Consider the following 19,588-nt stretch of genomic DNA (forward strand, 5'->3'; position numbering starts at 1 on the left):
TCTGTGCTCCGTCGCCTGCAGAAGTACGAGGCCGAAACCAGCGCTGCTCATTGCAGTTAAAGGACAGCTGAAGCAAGGACACACACGCACGGATCAGAGGACGCAGGAGGGGGCTCATACACGTGGTACCTGGTGAGAGGCATCAACGCGTTTTTGCAGGTCTTTCTGTAGTGCTTCTCGCTTCCGTTTCGTTTTCTTTAGCGATTGTGTGGCTCCTGCCATCAGCATCCGAGCGTGCTCCACGCTACATACAAGGGAGCAGGCGCAAAGCAAAAACGAAAAAGAGATGCCTGTCGTATCTTCCTTTGTAGCGGCGGTGCTACTGGGCGGTGCACCAATTCTATTGGATGCGGTGTCCGTGGAGAGCCGCGCTCACGAGGGAAGAAACGGCAGTACTTTGTCTTCTCCGGAGCAGGACTATTCAGACCCCGTCGCTTCGGCCTCGAAAAGCACAGCGCTGTCGTCCAGCAGCTCTGGAACGGGTAGCAGTGACACTACACGGCCTGCCCACTCGTGGTGGCAGGACCTCTGTGGCAACCGTGCATACGGTCGCTGCTTCCTCACGTACGCCACGTCCATTGTTTGCGTCGGGGTTCTTCTTCTGGCAGTAGGTTCGTGGTGTCTCAGGAGGTGGTGGCGCTACTGCACGCGTTGGCTGAGCAGGTGGCGGCGCTTTGTAGATGATGCGTCCGATGCGGAAAACGACAGTGCAGTGAGATCTGGAGATGCAGTGGTGTCTCGCCGTGGGCTCCTCTCAGGCCACCAGCTCGACTCGCAGGACGTTCCGGACGATGAGAGGGCAGGGCGCCGTGCGGCAGAAAGCGACCGTGCTCTTGGTACTTTCTTTCACGCTGATAGCTGTATTGTGGAGGGAGCGCGCTTGTGGGGAGCGAGGCGGCAGACACCAGTCGGGCTCTTTTACATGTCGACTCAGCCAACAGACTCGACCGAGGAGCGAAGGCGCACGGATTCGATCGCAGTGGACGCTGGCGAGGGGGCGACTGACAATCCAAGAGATTCCCGGAATCTATCACGGGACGCTGATCGCACGCCGTCAGCCTCGCCACGCGCTTCCGCTTCGCTGTCGCACATGCAGGAAGTGTTGTGCCTCGCTACCGCTATCACCGACTCCTCCGACACCGGCGATGACCGCGGCGATCACAGAGGTGTGAGCAGTTGTGAAAGCAGCATGCGTGATCGGCGCTGCTCGTGCGAGAGCGACCGCGGCGGTGAAGCTCACGCGGAAGTCGAGCGTCCCGCGCTCCGCGGCGCCGCGGCGGACGAACGCGGGTCTCCCCTCCACATCAGGGGCGACATACTGACACACCTGATCCACTTCAACAGCTCCTTTGACGCCGAGGACCAACTGCTTACCAGTGATTGCAGGAACAATGCCAGTGCCAGTCAGCAGCCCCGCGGCGGCCTCGCTGCCATGACTCGCTCGACAGCGTCCGATGCGAGCGTCGAGTCGTCGTCGCACACGCCTCCGCCACCGGCGCATTTGGCCGAGTTATCGCGTCGCAGCTCAGCATCGTGTGTGTGTCTGTTTGGCGCGGACGCCTTCCACGACACTCCCTGTGCGCGCGTCGCACTCCCGCACGTTGGCACCGCTATCTTCGACGCTGGAATGACACATCACGCCGACCAGACCATCGCTGACGGTCTGTTTGACACAGGCTGCTTCCCGCCTACCGAGCCCTCTAGCGAAGCCCTCTGCACCACGGTGGAGTCGTACATTAGCGAGGTGGAGTATTTAGCGCTACCGTCTGAGCACGAAAGCACGGCTGCGCCATCCCCTGTGCCTAACGCGGCCTTGCATGTGCCTTTCACTAGCCTGACGAAGACGGCGCTACCAGCCACGGACGCGCTCAGTGACAGGCTTGACATGGTGGAGGAGAAGTCGATGGAGGAGGGGACGGACGGCGCGGCTCTTAGCCGGAACTGCGTCCCTACCCCACAGCTGCGGCACTTGCCGGCCGCTAAGCCGCCGAAGTCCCTGAGAAAACGCAGGTCAGAGAGGTACTGTGAGCCATGGCAGCCAGTCCTTGCCCCTTGTAAGACACTTCCTCTTGCCGCGGCGGCTGTTGTGACGACCCTTTCACCGTTGTCGCCGCCGAGCTCGTTATTGTGCAATCGTGTTCAACGAAGCCCCGGCCCCAACGCACTCGAGGACGATCTCGACGACCTGATGCTTGCCGACGAGGTGAGCAGCGCTCAGAGCAACACGACCGGCAACGGCTCTCGCGTCTTCACTGACTCAAGCCTGATCACATCTCGTGCTCTCACACCAAGTGCGGAGTCTGAACAGGAGATGGCGGCCACACCATTGGTGATGACAGTGGCCCACTGTAGCGACGCTAACGTCTGCTTGGATCTCGAGCCCAAGACGCCGCTCGTGAGCGTCAACAACCCTCAACCACCAGCATCGCCCCCTATTGCCATGTACCCTCGTACGGCCGGTTCTGCTCGAACGCTTATGGGCAAAAGCGACGAGGGCTCTCATGGGCAGTTTGCTTGGTCGCCACCTGTCGATGGTCCACGGCCAGCACTGAACCTTTCCGTCGAGGAGCGGACGTTGTTGTTGAAGAGCAAGAAATGGTTGTTTCCGCTTATTGACGGTGCAGACGAAATCGAGTAGGTATTCAAGAAAAAGCATGTCTATGTTACCCACGTGAGGTACGCTAGGACGACGATGATGAAGGGCCGGACTGCATGTGAGATGCAAGCGCGTCACTCTGCGTGCGTCTCCGCGCTTTCATTATCTATTTTTTCGTTTGCGTATTTTTTCTCTCTCTCTCTCTCTCTCTCTCTCTGTTTGTGTGTCTGTGAGCCGTCGAGCGTTGGAGTGAGATGCTTCAGTTGACCGCCTCGCTCTACCGGCGTGAGGCGACATGCATGTGCTTTTCTCTCGTTTCTCGCGCTGTCTGCGTAGTTCGCGTGCGAATCTGTTTTCCTTTTTTTTTGCCTTTTTCTTTCTTCTGTTATTTCCTTCATTGCTTTATTGCGACGTCTCCTTCATTCCCATCTTTCTTTGCTCGTGCTCTCCTTCCCGCCACCTTCCTCTCTCTCCACCTCACCCTCACCCCTCCTTTGCTCTCTTTTTTTCTCTTCGTGTTGGTTGATTTGTGACGGCTAGGGTCGAGGGTTTGCTGTGGTTGTTTTCTTTTATGCCAGGTGGAAGGATCAGCGCGGGACCTTGCGCGAGTCTTCTGGGATGGGTTGGTGTTCAATAACATTTTTCCCTTTTTTCCATTTGCTGGGAGGAGGGGTCGGGGCTGTGGCCTGTGTTTGTGTGTGTGTGTGTGTATGTTTATGCCTGCTTCGTGTGTGTTGTATAGGCCAGTGCTGGCGGTTTACTTCTTATGTTGGTGATGTTGTTGTTAGTTCCAGGCAATCGTTCTTTCACTCTTTCTTAGCTTGAGTTTCCTTTCCTTCGCGTACCTCGCTTTCGTTCTCTTCCTCTCTTTCTCTGTATGTGTGCGCGCGCGGCTGCGTCTGCGGCGTTTTTTTTCTTGACTTTCCGTTCTTTTTCGCCCCTCCCTCCCTTTTTTTTCACTCATCGCTTCGGACTCCTGTCCCCGTGTTCGAGGCATGTGCCGCTTGTCGCCTTCGTTGGCCATCTGTGTCACGTTTTCGTTTTTTTTTTGACATTTTTTCCAGATCCTCTCGCTCTTCACCGAGAGGGGAGCACGGGAGACGACAGAAAGAAAAAAAATGGAAATCGGCACAGTTATGAGCGAACGCGGACGTGTGCCACGACGCATGTTGTAAGCGAAGCTCTCGCTACTCGATGAACAGTATCCCTTTTTATGTTCTATGCTTCTGTCTCTGGACGTCAACTGCACAAAAGGCAATAACCACAGCAGCGAGAAAACAAATGGACGACTTTGGGTGACACTGGAAGTCTGTGCCGTGACATGTTGCATTCAGAGGAGAGCAAGAGGTGGAGGTGGAGGCAACGGTCACTGGCTCCGGCAGCGTTTCGCCCTGGCGTCTCACTTTTCCTTTGCTGCCTTGCCTGTGCCGCTGCTGAGCGTCATTCCTGTCCTCTTCCCACCCGCCCCCGGTAGACCCAGGACGCACGTTGTTGCGTTTTGACGCCTCGCCGACGGTAGCAGTGGCAGCCGCCTTGCGCGGCGCTTCTTGCGTTGTCCCGCAGACTGCGAAGAGACAACTACCGATGTGAGCTCTGTCACTCGTCTTTGTCGATGCGGCATTGCCACGGAGCGCTGCAATCGTTACAACCTGCAACCGAACCCCCTCTGCCGGCTTCCATACCATCGCCACTTACTCTTCTCCCCTCTCTATCCTTTTTCTACGTCGGCGCCACCATTGTATCATCAACACGGGTGACGCGCTTTGGCATCTCTTGTGCTTCCAATAACTGCTCGCGTGGACGGCTCGCTGCACCGCATTCCCGGCATGGCTACCACTCCGTACGCACACGCGCACTGTTTCGGTGGAGGCGGAAGGTCCTCTTCTCTGTCGAGTCTTTCATGAGCCACGCCTGCTTTCTGTCGGCTTAACCTCACGCACACAAAGATCCCCTCTCCACACACACAACACAGCGTCACCAGCCGTACGCTGAGCTCTAGGGGGTCACTGAGGCCACATTCGACCAGCTGGAAGGATACTCACGTCACTGCATCCTCTTGGAAACTATCGCTCACTCTGCCAGAGGGGGGGGGGGAAGACCACTAGTGTCTTCATTGTACAGCCCTCCCACTCCTACCTTTGCTCACACGCAGAAGCCGTAAAGCGTGCTTCTTCTTCGCTCTCCCCGCACTCGCGTGTTTCGCGTGACTGAGAAGGTCTTCCTTGCTTCGTGTCCTCGGTTATTGATTACCCCCTCCGCTCGCCGTCTTTTTTTTTCTGTTGCTCTTGGGCCGATGTCGTCGTTGGCCTTTATGCTTCGTCAAACGGTGGTGCCGGTGGTGACAAGAGGCGCTAAACCACTCAACTTTCCAGTTCGCCGCATCTACTGCGTCGGGCATAACTACGACAGCCACGCGCGGGAGATGGGTGGCGCCATCAACCGCACGGAGCCGTTCTTTTTCTTGAAGCCGACAGACAGCATTACCACGGATCTTGGCAATCATACGACCCCCAATGCAACCGTTAGCATTCGCTACCCGCCGGTCACGGAGTGCTACCATCACGAGGTGGAGCTGATCGTCGCACTCGGATACCCGACTAGCAAAAAAACGATGTCCCCGGAATCCGCGCAGGGCCCCGGCGATGCCCACTATGCCAATATGAACATAGAGGACGTGCACGACATCATCTACGCCTATGGCGTGGGGCTGGACATGACACGAAGAGATCTGCAGTTGGTGGCCAAGAGCAACGGCAAGCCCTGGGACCTTTCCAAGGGCGCCGACGGCGCCGCCGTCGTCGCCCCTCTCGTCCTTTCGGAAGACCTGAAGGAGGCGCACCCGGAGATGTTCCTGACGCTCGATAAGGACGAGACGAATGTGGTGAGCTGCGGAAGTATTTTCCTCCAAGTGAACCAGAATGAGCGCCAGCGAAGCGACCTCAACTGCATGGTGTCGTCGGTCGCGGAACTGATTGCGCAACTGACCAAGTACGTCACACTGCAGCCCGGCGATTTGCTCTTCACCGGTACCCCATCCGGTGTGGGTGCTGTCCGTCGCGGTGACGTGATGGAGGCCGGCATCCAGGGGCTTGGTACGCTCAAGGTGAACGTTATTTAGCTGAGAAGCTGGTGGTGGTGAGGGGGGGGGGCGTCGATCGCGGGTAAGATTGGTATGCGTGCGTTGTGAGCCTGGATGCTTCTTGTCACACCTCCTCCGACGGTCTCTGCCGCGCGTAGTTGTGCGAGCGGCTGTCACGCTTGTCATTTTATCGTTTTGCTGCGCCGTTGAGGCACATCATCCTCATGTGCAGTGAAGCTGCTCCTCCTTGCCGTTGTACTTTCTCGCTTTTGTGTTTTGTGTGTTTGGGTTCCATCTGCCGTCATGCTAGCGATATTTGCTTTGGCTCGCCCGCTTGGTTCACTGTTCGCCAATACGAATAAGGCTCAACCCCCGACCCCTGCCACCACCACGCAATCCGCGTCCAGTATCCCGTACTTACTCACCTGCCTTCTCAACTTTCATTGCCATTCGTCCTTGCTGAGAACCGTTCCTCTCTGTTCATCAGTCTGCATCTGCCACCGCCGCTTGGGTGGGAACCGCGCAGCCACGGAGGAGAGGAGTCTGTGGCGAGCGGGAGGGCTGTGTGGGTGCGTGAGAGAGACACAACGCGCGCTCACTGCTGCAGTAGTGTGGGTTCCCTGCTCAGGCGGGCGACGAGGGACACAGGGGAGCGTCGTACTCGCCTCTTTCATACACCAGAGTTGCAGTCATCATCGGAAAGGGAGAGAACACCGGAGTCCGTGGGACATGACCGACTTAGTCGAAGAAGAAGGCAAACACGCGCGGCGCCTCCCTCTTTGCCTCCTTCCCACGGGGCATTCTCTTACCCCGTCCGTGTAAACTGAAGTATGTCTGAGTCACCTCGACCGTGTCGTCACAAAAATTGTCGCAGGGACATGGTTCGTCCCTCCAGTTGTTTCCCCTCGGCCGTCTCAGCCTCACACTCTTGTTTTCGCGTCGTCTGCTGAAGGTTGCCGTCTCAGTACGCATCATCGGCATTCTGATAGCTCCATCACCGTCATATTCTCACAGCATAGAATACCTAAGAAAAACGGCAATCATGAACCCGCGCTTCGGTAAGCTTCTGTATACGTGCACGAGGCCAGTCCGCACGCTTCTTCTCCCTTCCCACGCGCTACTCCCTCTTTGTGTGGTTTCGATTGCTCACATGGAGAGAGAGAGAGCTCTTCTGTTTGTTTCACTTGTTTTCTTTCTCCTGCCGTGGGACCCCTTCTTGTTGATGTTTCTCGCTCTTCCGATGCCGTATTGATGTGAGTGTCGTCGTGCACGTGTGCGCCGCTCTTGAGCGGCCATTTCACGTCGTTCTGAAAGCCTTTCCCCTTCCCTTCCCCCGCATACAACATGGCGTAACGTGCCTCGCGCCGCTGCACAAACGGGTTTAGGTGCGAGCAACACAAATCGACGCCTTTGAACGCGCGAGAGCATGTAGGCCAGGGGCAGCGTATCACTGAAACCGAAAGCAAAAGGCCACAGAAGACCAACGTACAATGGGCATAGAAGCATTCACCGCACATGCTGTGTGGCACTAGCCAGTGAATAGGGATGGGTACGGCGCATGATTCCAATCACCATCCACACCCACACCCTCAAGATGCTCGTTGCTCGCTGCTTTCTTTGGTGTCAGCTCTCCGGGATGTATGCTTTTGCTCGCACCTCAGCAGGTGCAGACGAGTCGTACACGGGGCGCAGCGTTGATGGCAAGTTTACGCGTATATACATGTGTGTGTATGTGTGTGTGTGTGTGTCTGGTGGTGGTGGTAGTGGGGTGAATGCAGGATGAACATGAGGCGTGTGATCGAGAGATCCTGTACACTAACCGCGCTAATACTTCGTATCCTGTTCCTCAGACGTTACTTTCAACTGTTCCTCTTTTCTGTTTTGCTCTTTGATGCACCGCGCGTGCATTGGTCCTCACACACACGTACGCCTCGACACACCAACACAGATCCTAGCAAGGATCGACGCACGTCTCTTGTGAGTCGACTCAAAGCAGGCGGATAGATGATAAGGAAAGGCGACGGAAAGACAGCGGGATACGGAAGACAAGTTGTTCGTGGTGGACTCACACCCTCGCCTCGAGCCTACCGCCACGCACAATCAGCTGGCACACATATCTGAGCTAGCGACCGAACGCATCGCGCCTGCGCATGCAGGAACACAACAGAAAACGAACGCAAACGTGAAGGAAAAAAAAGGACGCACCTTTCTCAACCACATTTTGGCACAGGGCGCGCCTTGGATGGTGAGCACTGACGACTAGCGTTCGCGCTCTCTTCTTACCGCCTTCCTCCGCCGGCAGGCGAGTGTGCACGAGCCGCCGCGGGCACAAAGAAACGAGGATGCGCTCTTTTCCTTGCTGCGTGTAGCTGCCTTTGCGCACTGTTCTCTGGGCATGATGGTGCGACGTGATCGGGGGTGGGTGTGGAGGGCGATCGAGTGTACGGTGTCGAATGGAGGCGATACCGTTGCTCCGGGTGCCGGCGTTGCTTCTGGTTTCCCGTTTGTCTGAGAAAGGACCCCAGTGGCCTTGCGGCTCCTTCTCTCTCGTTATTTCCACCGTCTGTGCCTCCAGAGTAGGTCTTGCCCATGCGAGCTCCGCGATGTCGTCACCCGGCTACGACAGGAAGCTGCGAGGACGGGTGGCCCCTCACTCTCGCCCGTGCACAGGCACGGGCATATACGCGTACCCCGGCGCGCTTGTGCAGCAAGCGGCGCTCTGTTCCCGCCGGCATGGCCCTCGGTGTAAGCGGCATAATCGCACACACCAGCCCGGCGGTCGGATCGATGGAGACGAATGCGCTGACTCGCCTCGGTGCAACTCTCTCACTCCTCTTCTCTCTGTTTCTCTCTCTCACGCTGGCGAAAGAGCGGAAGTGTTTGCACACACACGCACACATACGTCATCCGTCTCGCACCGGCGCATCGTGCACGCTCAGCCCACGGGGGAGGCAAACAGTAGACTTGCTCATTGCGCGTATACTAGTAACGCTGAAGGCTCGACCGCGTACCCGTCCTACCTCGAAAGAAGCAAAAAAAAAACGCACTCTGCTCAGCCCACTAAATCACGAAAATGCAATGAACTTGTTTTTCACTACGTGCACTCGTGGTGCCGTGCTTCTTCCTCCATGTCTACCGTCTGTTGTGGCCTCTCTCTCGTAATCTGTCTTGTCTTTCCACAAGGGAGTCCCTTATGCATATATATATTTATATATATGTGTATATATGCATCTTTTTGTTTGGATTTTTTTTTCATAGCCCACCTGCTCAACATTTTGCTCCTTTTTTTTTGTTTGTGTTTTTCTCTGCACCCAGCGCGTCTCTAGCTGTCTCGCTCCCCCCTCCTTCTCTGTCTTGGGGGCGTGTGTGTGCCGCCTTCATGGTTTCCTCCCCCTACCTTTTTTTTTTTTGGTGTGTGTGCCGCCTTCGTGGTCGGCTCGATTTCTCATCTCGTTTTCCTTCTCCAAAAGGGTGGACGACGTGACCGCAATATATATATATATATATATATGTATTGGAAGCAGTACTGCGTTTTCCGTGGCCATTCCCCTGAACCACGCACGGAAGCGCATAGCAGCGAAAACGAACAAGCGTGGACGACAAGGACGAAACACAAACAACAACAACAAAAAAAAAACAGCACCACCAACCACGTATACGCCCACGAAGGCACTCGAAACCGTGAGGCCCTTGTTTCCGTCTGTTTGCTTGTTTTTTGTTGCTGCTGTTTCTTTGTATGCTCTTCTCGTCTTTCATTGTCTGCTTCCTGCGTTTCCCTTTTCTGTCATAGAAGCTCTAAAGACGCACTCCTTCTGTTTTTTTCTTTCGTTTTTTATTGCGTTCGTTTCTTTTCCCGACTTACACAGCGACTCGGCTCTTTATCACCTGTTCTTTTCGTGTTTCATCCTGTCGGCACCTCAACGATTTTCTTACTCCTCCATCTCTCTTCTCGCGTTGGATGTGTGCGGCGAGGGAAAGGTACTTCAAGTCAATTTTAAGAGGTAGTCGTGGATGCACACGTGTGCCGTGTTGAAGAAGGCTCACGTATCAGACAAGCCTATTGTTTTTTTTTTTTGTTTGCTCGCTCGCTCCTCTCCGACCCCTCTCCTCCAGGTGTTCGATACGCACACTTGCTTTATCGCTTCGCTCACTCCTCTCATCACTATTCTTCGTTGTGTTTCTCCCTTCAAGCTCTTTCTTGGGTTTTTGCCATCAGCAGCATCTACATCATCGCAACGTCTTCTCTCACCATCGCCTGTCGAGGCTCCTGCACAGATACGACGAAGAGGCGGGTAGACGACTCCATTGCACGCATCAAGACCGTGGAAGCGGGTCCTTTCCTCTCCATGGGTTTTCAGTGCCGTGGCGATAAAAAAGAACCGACTTGTTCTAGAGTGAAGACAAACCTTTTTTTTTTCGACGAACAAAACGAGCACAGCAAAGACGCCGCCTTCAAGGCAGCACTGGCAACGGCTGCAGAGGCATTCAAGTAAACGGAAACTTGAAAAAGAAGCGAATATTTTTTAACGAAGAGATACGAAACCGACGCTCTTCTTTTCATTTCTGTTTCCTCCTCTCTGTCTTGGGTCGTGTCTTTGTCTCCGCATCACTATCGAGTTATATCTCCGACGCGTCTTTTGTTTTCTTGTGGATTTCCTCGTCGACGCCGTTGAGGCAACTCCGCCGCCTTTCTTCCTCGCCTTGCTTCACTTTGCTGATCGTTTTTTTTTTCTCTCGGTCTCGTGCGTGTGTCTGTGTGTGTGTGTGTATGTATGTTCCCGGAAGTGTCTTGTTGACCTCATCTTTTTGGTGTGTGTGTCTTTGGTCTTTCGGGTGCTCTGGACACGTCGATCCTTGCAAGCGGTGTGTGTGCGTGTGCGACTTTTCTTTTGTTCTGATCTTTTTTATCTCTCGACTCTACCGTTGCCTTCTCCCCGTTTCGTCTCATTTCTGGTTGTCCGCGCAGTTCCCGAGTGGAAGTGAGGTGGACGAACGCGGATGCATACAAGTGCGATCACATCTACTGCCATTGTTGCTGTTTCATGTTTCTATTAGTTCAATTACTGTGCTGTGCGTGAGCTACCCCCCCCCCCTCCCTCCTTTCCTCCCCCTCCGTGTCTTTGTGCCCAACATTTTTGTTTTCGCCATCCTCTTTCGTATATGTGTATTTTAGATTTCATTTTGCGCTCCCTTTCCTTTTTTTTTTGGTTTCTCCTCGTGTGCTCGTGTGTGTGTGTGTGTGTTCGCGCCTACGTCATTCTGTGTGTTCGTTTTGCACCTTCGCAGGTCTCGTCTCTCTCTCTCTCTCTGCGCGTTTCAGTCAAGCACAGGCCGAGTCAAAACAGCAGAGAAGAAGGGCAGCTGTCATTGCGCTCATCACAAGATTCGTCAGAGAAGACGCGCGCAGCACACAAGTACAGCAGACGCGTTCAGCCTTCTGCACACTATCTTTCTCTAGATCGTTTCGTTGCTCAAGTCGTCGTGTGGAAAGAAGGCAGGTGCTGTTTCATATCGTGTCTCTGCATTGGTTCTTGCCAGATACACGCGCACACAAATACCCACGCACCCACTTCGTCGTGAAGCGAAATCACATTTCATCCTGTGCTCGCTTTTTGGCGTGCGTCACCTTGAGTAGCCGCAGTCGATTTGTCGAGTGTCCGCTGCGGCAGGCAGAGCTCCGTGTCCGTGTCCGTCGTTTGTGTGAGTTTCTTTGCGGCGGGCACTCTGCATCGGCAAGCCTCGCCACACCAGTGCACACGCGAGGGCGAGCACGCGCGCACGCTATTTTGCACATCAAGACTATACACTCTTGTGTCGCAACAGCAGGACGCAGGAAGTATCGTTTTGTTTTCCGTTGCCGTCTCCCTGTCCTGCTTCACCTTTTCCGCTGACCATTTTGTCATTACTGCTGTAGGCATCTCTGCACTCCTCATGCCTTTATCTTTCGCTTCTGCCCCTCTGCCGTGGCGGTTTTGCTTTCGATACGGCTGTAGCTGTTTCTTGATCCGTGCTTCGTTTCCTCTTGCCCTGTGCCCATCTGTCTGTCAGTCTGTCCGTCTATGTGTATGGAGAACTGTTCCCATCACCATCGGTCGTGCTGCTGTCCCGTCTTTGTTGCTCACTTTTTTTTTCAACTTTGTTTCACTGCTTCGGGCTTCTGGTCTGTTGCCGTGCTTTCGGAGTTCTACGCCGATCCTCTCTCCTTACGACCCCTTCGAATCCCCTGCTGTTTCTATACACACGGCCGCGCTGTTCGACATGAGTGCCCCGAAGACCTCTACTCCTTTTCGCTTTCCGTTCCCCTAGCATCGTTGTTGTTGGTTTCCATCGCCTCCTCTTTTGGTGGCTGTGTGCGCGTGATTGTTCAGCTCTGTTTTATCACTTTTTTTTTTTGGATTGCCGTTCGCCACCAGGCTACCGGGGTTACTGCTTTCCTTCGCCTCGTCACGGCGGCGCTCGTCGTCGTCGGCGCTCTAGTGGATTTTCCCTTGTTTTTTGTTGGCCGTTGTTGTCTGCTGCTTCCTCAACAGTGTTGTCTGCTTCTGCAAGCGTGTGTGTGTGCCGCTTGCATAAGGTGCCTCTCCTCTATTCTTCTACCACCCGCAGACACACGCAAACCGGAAACACACAACGGGGGGGGGAGGCAGTGCTCTTCGATCCGCCCCCCCCCTCTTTCCCTCCCCTCTCGATCTCGCCCGCTCGGTGTGAGGGAGTCTGCAGGTGTACCAGCTCGATTGGTTGGAAGGCGAGAGAAGTACTCATAAAGCTCTCGTGTAGGCTGGTGAAGCAGAATCTGTGCACCGCCTTTTTCTTTGGTTCTCTGCGTTTCTGCGCGGCTGCTCTCTCCTCCTCGTATGCTCTTCAACCTTCCTCCACCCTTCCCTCTCTCACAGTGTTCGCTCTCGGTAGCTCTCTGACCAACAATGGACGTCGGCGTCTATGATCCAAAGGCGCAGGTGAAGGCCGTGGCGGCGGAGCTGAAATCAATGAACACCACCCGACTCCTCGCGGCAGTCAATGTTATGTCTACCTCCCTAGTAATGGGCTTCGAGGGATATTTACGCAAGTTCGACTCTGCAACTGCCATCCCACTCCTTGCCGACGTGTGCGAGACGTTCATTAGGGAGGCCGCGCAGGGCGACCTCATCGTCATGGCACTGCGTGCCCTTTCCCTCATCATGGAGCACGTTCCGTCTTCCTACGAGGCAGCGCAAGGATTCCACGTCTCTCTCATGCAGTTCTCATCGCAGGCGATCCACCGCGCGCTCTGCACGGAGTGGAAGTTTGTACACTCGAACAACGCCTTGATGATTGAGGAAGGTCTGCGCGTCATGCGGTTCGTTAGCAAGGACGATATGACTGGCGAGATAATCCAACACGCCCTTGTCGGTGACTTGCTCACCCTCTGCACGGACCCACACCCGCTGGTGGCACGACAGGCATTGGAAACGCTGCTGATGATGAGCTCCAAGGTGGTGATGCCGTCGGAGCTCGGGAAGCGGAACCATTCCTTCGCCGCCGGCATCCTTTCATTCTTCAAGTCAAAGAAGAAGTCGTCGCGCACCAGCAGCGACACAGGCAAGGCTGGCCAAATGTCCGTCTCCAGCGGACGCTCGTCGACGAAGGCGGCTTCGGCCGAGGACATTGCACCATACGCGGATCACCCCACGGTGGCGCAGGTTGAGAATGTTATCCTGCCTCTGCTCGTCTCCCTGATAGAGCAGTGCGCCAAGTCGTTCACGTCGATTCCTGAGCACTGGGCCCTGCTCGAGCTGTCGCTGCAGTGTCTCGGCACCCTCATTGAGCGAGCGCTGATTTGTCACCGACCGCATACCGCCCGCGCACTTGCCTCGCCTCTGCTTCCCAAGATCTTGTTTCAGCTCATCCTCGACACGGAGTCGAACGTGACTCTGGAACCCAGCGTCCGCGTCGACCGCATCCTCCTATGCGAGACGACCTTGACGCTGCTGACGTACTGCCACCGCTACCTGATTCTCGAGAGCCTTCAGCTGCCGGAGGCGCGACGCTTCTTCCGGCTCATCCTGGAGGACTCGACGGAGGAGATTACCACCCTTCTCGATGACCCTTTCCCGCGCGCTGTCATTGCCACCCGCAGCACGCAGCGTCGCGACAAGGATCACATCACCTCCATCGCTGCCCTGCAGCTCTTCGTACTAGCCTGCCCGACAGTGCCCCCGAACGCCTTCGGCCTGAAGCCTAAGCTGGTGCTGCCAGTGCACCAGTGGATGTGGGAGGATGAACTGCGCCACTACAACCGCCTAGTGGAGGAGCAGTGCTTGTCCCTCGAGCGGAGCTGGACGCGACTTAATCCCCGCGCCCGTATCTCTGTCCACGTGAAGCAGCTGAACGTGGACTTGCACACCATGACAATGTCCAAGGCTGCCGGCGCAGGACACCGCAACGTCTGTCGCAGCTACGTCCCGTTTGTGTACCACTTCGCAGACGAAATGACACTGCGGCCCATCGTTGCCGTTAAGGAGGCCGGACCGTGCGCGGAGGACGGCACAATGCTCACGTGGAAGCCGACTGCATCGGCGATGCACGGCAGCAAGACGACGGCCAGCGCTTCGAGAGCGAAGCAAGTGGACGAAAACACGAGCCGCTCGAGCTCGGCAAAGCGAAGTCGCCGCAAAGGCGTTAACACACCTTCTTTGTCCGAGGGCGAAGTCACGAACGCGACAGACTCTGTGCCCTCGACGGTGGTGCTGAACACGCAGGTGGAGGTTCCAGAGGATCACATTTTGCTCGCCGAGGAGTACTTTGGCTTTCTGTGCACCTTTGCGAAGAACACATCGGGGCAGATGGCGAAGCAGGTGGCCACGTGTGCGTGCGCGTCGATGCTGCAACTTATGTTCCTGTCCGGTGCCTCGGCGCGCTTTGAGGGGCTGATGGCCACGGCGATACTGTCCATGTGCGAGATGTGCCGCGAAGCTCTCATCTCGGCGGACAAGGCTACCAAGGCGGTTGTTCTGACGATGATTGAGTGGATGCTGTACCACCCGATGGCCGAGCCGTGCCAGTTTACAGAAAGCGCACTGCGCTGTGGTCTGCTGGAGCAGCTGGATATGCTGTCCAAGACGACGCCGCTGGTGTGCAACAAGCCGACTCGGACGGCGACGCTCGTGGAGAAGGCGAGCGCGCTGATGGGTTGCATTGTGGAGAAACTAGAGAACTGCCGTGCCGCACACGTGGGTGGTGTGGGCATAAATGGGAGCATTGGGAGTAAAACTACTCTCGGTGACGCGTTTTTGTCGCCGACGATGCTGCGTGTGCAGACGGTGCTGGACGAGCTCCGGCTGTGCCACTGTGGGGCCGTCAAAGGCACTGTGACCGCCACCAGCAGCAGCAGCAGCACAAGCAGAGCTAGAGCTGCTGACAGAAACGGAAGCCCTACGCGGGCGATCAAGGCACTCGCTGATACACACGAGGGCGCGATTCGCGAGCTGCTGCGTATCTTCAACGAGTCGAACGACATCACCGCCTTCGAGGTCTTCACCGCCGGTGTGGCATCGACGCTGCTGTACTACCTTTTCGGTGACCGGACGCTGGAGGACATGCTGGGTGGCACATCGATGTTCGCCTCCGGTGCCTCCACCTCCACCTCGAGGCACGAAACTACTCCGCTTTCAGAGGTGCACACTGGACCGATCGACCGCAATACGTCGTCGTGGACGGCCATGATGGCAAGCGGTATGCATGTCGCCGACATCCTTGCCATGTACGTGGTTGAAAAACGCTTGCGGTGCTTTATCCAGTGCGCGGTGGCCTACCCTATCGGCATGCGCCGGCTTGTGCACACCCTGGCGGCGAACCTGTCTTTGCAAAGCTGCCTCCCGCTTGTCGAGTCGGTGGTGACCTACGACAAGGTGGTGTGCAAGACCCCTCTACAGGCATATCAGGCACTCAGCGTGATCTCGCCGTTGATCTCACTTTGTGGCGATGCCGGCCGGCGCATCTCCGCCGCGATCAAGACCGTGCCACACGGCGACGCTGTACTGCTTCCTCGTAGCAGCTCCTCTGCAATCATGGCCGGCGACTCCTCGGTGCCTGCTGCATCGTCCTCCAACGGGACGGAGCCGAAACAGCGCAAGACAACCTTGTTGGCATCCTCATTTGCACGTAGCCGCACTGAGTCGTGGTGGGCAAACGACCCGACCAAGGTCGCGTGCATGGCAAAGGAGTGCTGCATGGCAGGCCACCGCCTGCACCACATGGAGCGCTACCCGCAGCCGCGCCGATGCGACAAGTGCAACCGCAGCATCTCCAGCAGTCACAGCTGCCGCACGTGCAACTACGACGTATGCGACAACTGCTACCCCGGCTACACGGGTAATGTGGACCTGATTCGGTCACTTTCCACGATGGAGCGGAACCGCGTGCACCTGTGCGCCACTATCGGCGATCTAGAGCGGTGGTTCCGCACCGGGTCCACGTCGACCAAGGGCACTGAGTCGGCCCCTACCTCACAGTCGTCGCTTCATCATCTGGAGCGGTTCACGACGCGCGTCCTCACCTTCTTGAAGCGGTATACGGCGGTTCACAACTCGTCTGCGGTCTCAAACATCCCGCGTGCTAGCAGCGCAACAGGGTCCAACTTCCTCGCCTTTGCGAACCCGACCGCAAGCAGCAATCTTCCAGTGGAGCTTGCGGAGAAACTGCTAAGTCACCCCAACGTCGTACGACGCTTGACGTACAAGTACCTTTCACGGTTTTCGACGCGTGGGGCGCTGATGGACGAGGGCACGCCGATAACGCCGGACATTGCGGCCACCCTTGATGTCGAGGTACAGAGGGTACTGCGCACTGCGGCGGAGAGACAGGCAGCTGAGAGTATAGTGCAGGAGGCGGTGGAGGAGCGCTACATCTTGTATCGCGCCTCCTGCGGCATGCTCCCGTTCCAGGAGACGCTGCTGAGCACGCTCTACCGCCGCGCCTTTGCCCTCGGCGATCGTCAAGTGCTCCTGCAACTGGAGAACTGTCTGCTGCGGGCTGACGGCGCCGTGGAGGCACCGCTGACGCTGGAGGCGAACAGCTCGGTGACGGTCGCGAATCCGGCTGCCTTGCCGATTCGATTCAACGCTAACGTGAAGGTGACCAAAAAGGCAAAGTCGGCCAAGTCACCGCCTGCAGTGGCCGGGGCTTGCTCTTCCATCGCTGCGGCTGCGACCGCGGCAGGGGAGCCGGTCACGACGTGTGTGGAAAAGTTGGCGGAGGCGCGCGAGTTCGATGGCCACCGCGTCGGACTGAACCAGAACTACCTCTTTCACCACTTCGAGAGTGACTCGGCGGCGTACTGCGCGTGCGGTGCGCACTCCCGCGCCGAGTTCCACACAGAGGAGCCGCCGGCGCTCACTTTCACGCCACCCGCCTTTGCCCACCGGGCCGATATGCTGCTGCTCATCATCCTCCACCGCGCGCTCTTCGAAGAGACCCATGGGCTAATCGCCTATGCCGGGGAGGCGAAGGATATTTTTGGCATGGATGACAGCATCTTCCAGAACAACACGATCACCACCGCGCTGGTGCGCTCGTTCGAGGCGTCGGCGCTGCGTGTGAGCTTGCTACCGCCGCGCTACGCGCTGCCGCGGTGGGTGAACTTTCTGCTGCGTGAGGGACGCTTCCTCATCCCGCTGTCGGTGCGGGAGCGTGCGTCGCGCTTCTTGGCCTACGGCGCACGGCGCGCCTTCATCCAGCACATGCGCGTCTTCCGTAGTCAGCGCAACGACAGGGCTGTCTTGATCTTGCCAGGGGAGTGGGCAAGGCTGTCGAACCACAAGTTCGCCGTCAGCCGTGACGAGTTTGCGCGCGACGCGTACACGATGCTGCGCAAGTGCTGCGACGCGCGGTTCCCTATCTCGATCGAGTTCAAAGGCGACGTCGGCGTGGGACAGGGGCCCACGGCGCAGTTCTACACTCTGCTGGCTGCTGAGGTGAGCAAGTGTTGTACCAGGCTCTGGCGCGATAGCGACGACAACGCTAACGGCAGCAGCGACAACGCTGCAGCTGTGTCAAACTCGTCCGCAGGGATCGTGATGGCAACTGGCTCGCTGATGGTTGGTCTGCCGCCGAAGTCGTTGCCGCCGCGCCGCAGCAGCATCACCCCCATAACTTCCCCATCTCGCATGGGCACCTCCCGCCCTGGCTCTGTCACCAACGGTGCTGGCGGCACCGTGAGCACATCGCGTTTGGGCTCGATCCCTACCCAGTCTTCCCTGCGCAATTTTGCGCGCGCAGACTCGGCGCATCCTACGACGCCGAGCGCGACCCTCAGCCCGAGCCCGTCCATGACGACGGCTGCGGAGGCGGCCGCAGTTCTCATTCCACCACCGGAAGGCTTTTATCCGCGCCACATGGATGGCGTGCAGCGCTACCTCGAAGACATCGACAGTTTTCCCGTGACGCCTCTACTGCGTTGCAGCCACAGTCACACCGTGCCCGACAACAGCTCCACCCATGCCTTGAGCCACAGCAGCAGTGACCACTTCGGCTCGACGCCGACTCGAAAAGGTCCCGCTTTCACCGGCCACGCCTCCACTGCGGGGGCTGGTGACCATCGTACGAACAGCAACAGCCTCAACGCCTCGGCGGTGCAGTACGACCTCAGCAAGGCGGCTTTTTTGGTGGACAGAAACGTTGGCTTGATGAGGGACTATGTCCTGGAACAGCGGGAGCGCGCCAAGGCCTACTACGTCATCGGCGCTGCACTCGGCCGCGCCTTCGTCGACGAGCAGGTGTTCCCTCTTCCACTGTCACGGGCTGTGGCCTACTTCATCCGTCGTGGCGTGCCGGCCTACCAGTGCGTTGTCTCCGATGTGACGCACATTGACCCGCCGCCAGAGTTCCCGGTCGACCTGTTCGAGTTACCGTTGACAGCGGCGAGCTGGGTCGACCAGGGCATCGCAGACAGCCTAGCATGCCTGTCCACCATGGATAGCTCCACCCTCGCTGCGCTCGACCTGCGTTTCACCCTCCCGGGGGACGACAGCGTCGAGCTTTGCCCCGATGGGGCTCAGATCCTGGTGACCAAGAAGAACCTGCGCCTGTATCAGCGCCGCGTTGTTGGGGCGCTGCTGTACGAGTCCGTGGCGGTGCCGTTGTACTTTTTGACGATGGGCTGCCAGGACGTTGTGCCGCAGGAGGCGCTCACGGTGATGGACGTGAAGGAGCTGATTGGCGTGCTTTGTGGCGAGGACAAGAACCCAAGTGACCCTCTGTGGACGACGGAAGAGATTCGCTCTGTGCTGGTCGGCGACCACGGCTACCGAAACGACTCACCGCAGCTCGAACTGCTGGCGAAGGTGCTCGGCCAGCGGCTGACTCCAGCAGAGCAGCGCGAATTCCTGCTCTTCTGCACCGGTTGCCCCCGGCTACCTATTGGCGGCATCCGCGCTCTCGGTGCCATCACGGTAGTGAGGCGCTCAAACGCGTTTGTGGACGAGCACACGGAGGTGCTGGGGGGAGAAGCTGCAGCAGCGACGACGAGCAGCAGCGGCGGCGGTGGAGCGCTTGACATGGAAGGGGAGGAGGACGACGGCGGAGGCGGCCTGATGGGCGGCTTGTACGATCACACCGCTCAGTCAGATGTGGAAGACTCGCCGTCTGGACAGGGCGAGGCACCGAGCCACATGTTCTCCTCCGTCTACCCTGCAGCATCAGAGGAGCCAGGCGGCATGTTGTCAAGCTTTTTCTTCCACCTACCTGAGTCTGAGTGGGCTCTGCCATCGGTGAATACATGCTTTCGGTACTTAAAGCTGCCGCCATACCCGAGCGAGGAGCTGCTGTACAAGAAGCTCCTAATGAGCATCATGGAATCTGGTAGCTCCTTCGAGCTTTCGTAGACATGACGTCTGCGCACGTCTTTCCTCTGCCTTTCATCTGGCGTTCTTTTCGCG

At 57.2% G+C, this 19,588-nt stretch overlaps 3 protein-coding genes across 3 annotated transcripts; all 3 read left to right on the plus strand.

Annotated features, from left to right (window-relative positions):
* Window positions 1-286: 286 nt before the first annotated feature.
* Window positions 287-2,638, plus strand: LMJF_35_2430 (conserved hypothetical protein; the record flags this gene model as incomplete). Its single annotated transcript, XM_003722589.1, has 1 exon — window positions 287-2,638. One exon carries the CDS (start codon window positions 287-289, stop codon window positions 2,636-2,638), a length of 2,352 nt encoding a protein of 783 aa, XP_003722637.1.
* A 2,251-nt stretch (window positions 2,639-4,889) lies between these two features.
* On the plus strand, window positions 4,890-5,714 carry LMJF_35_2440 (conserved hypothetical protein; the record flags this gene model as incomplete). Its single annotated transcript, XM_003722590.1, has 1 exon — window positions 4,890-5,714. The coding sequence occupies one exon, from the start codon at window positions 4,890-4,892 to the stop codon at window positions 5,712-5,714; it is 825 nt and encodes a 274-aa protein (XP_003722638.1).
* A 6,884-nt stretch (window positions 5,715-12,598) lies between these two features.
* On the plus strand, window positions 12,599-19,534 carry LMJF_35_2450 (conserved hypothetical protein; the record flags this gene model as incomplete). Its single annotated transcript, XM_003722591.1, has 1 exon — window positions 12,599-19,534. One exon carries the CDS (start codon window positions 12,599-12,601, stop codon window positions 19,532-19,534), a length of 6,936 nt encoding a protein of 2,311 aa, XP_003722639.1.
* Between the last annotated feature and the right edge of the window lie 54 nt (window positions 19,535-19,588).

The sequence above is a fragment of the Leishmania major genome, chromosome 35 (genome assembly GCF_000002725.2).
Source record: "Leishmania major strain Friedlin complete genome, chromosome 35".
NCBI classification, from domain to species: Eukaryota; Euglenozoa; class Kinetoplastea; order Trypanosomatida; family Trypanosomatidae; genus Leishmania; species Leishmania major.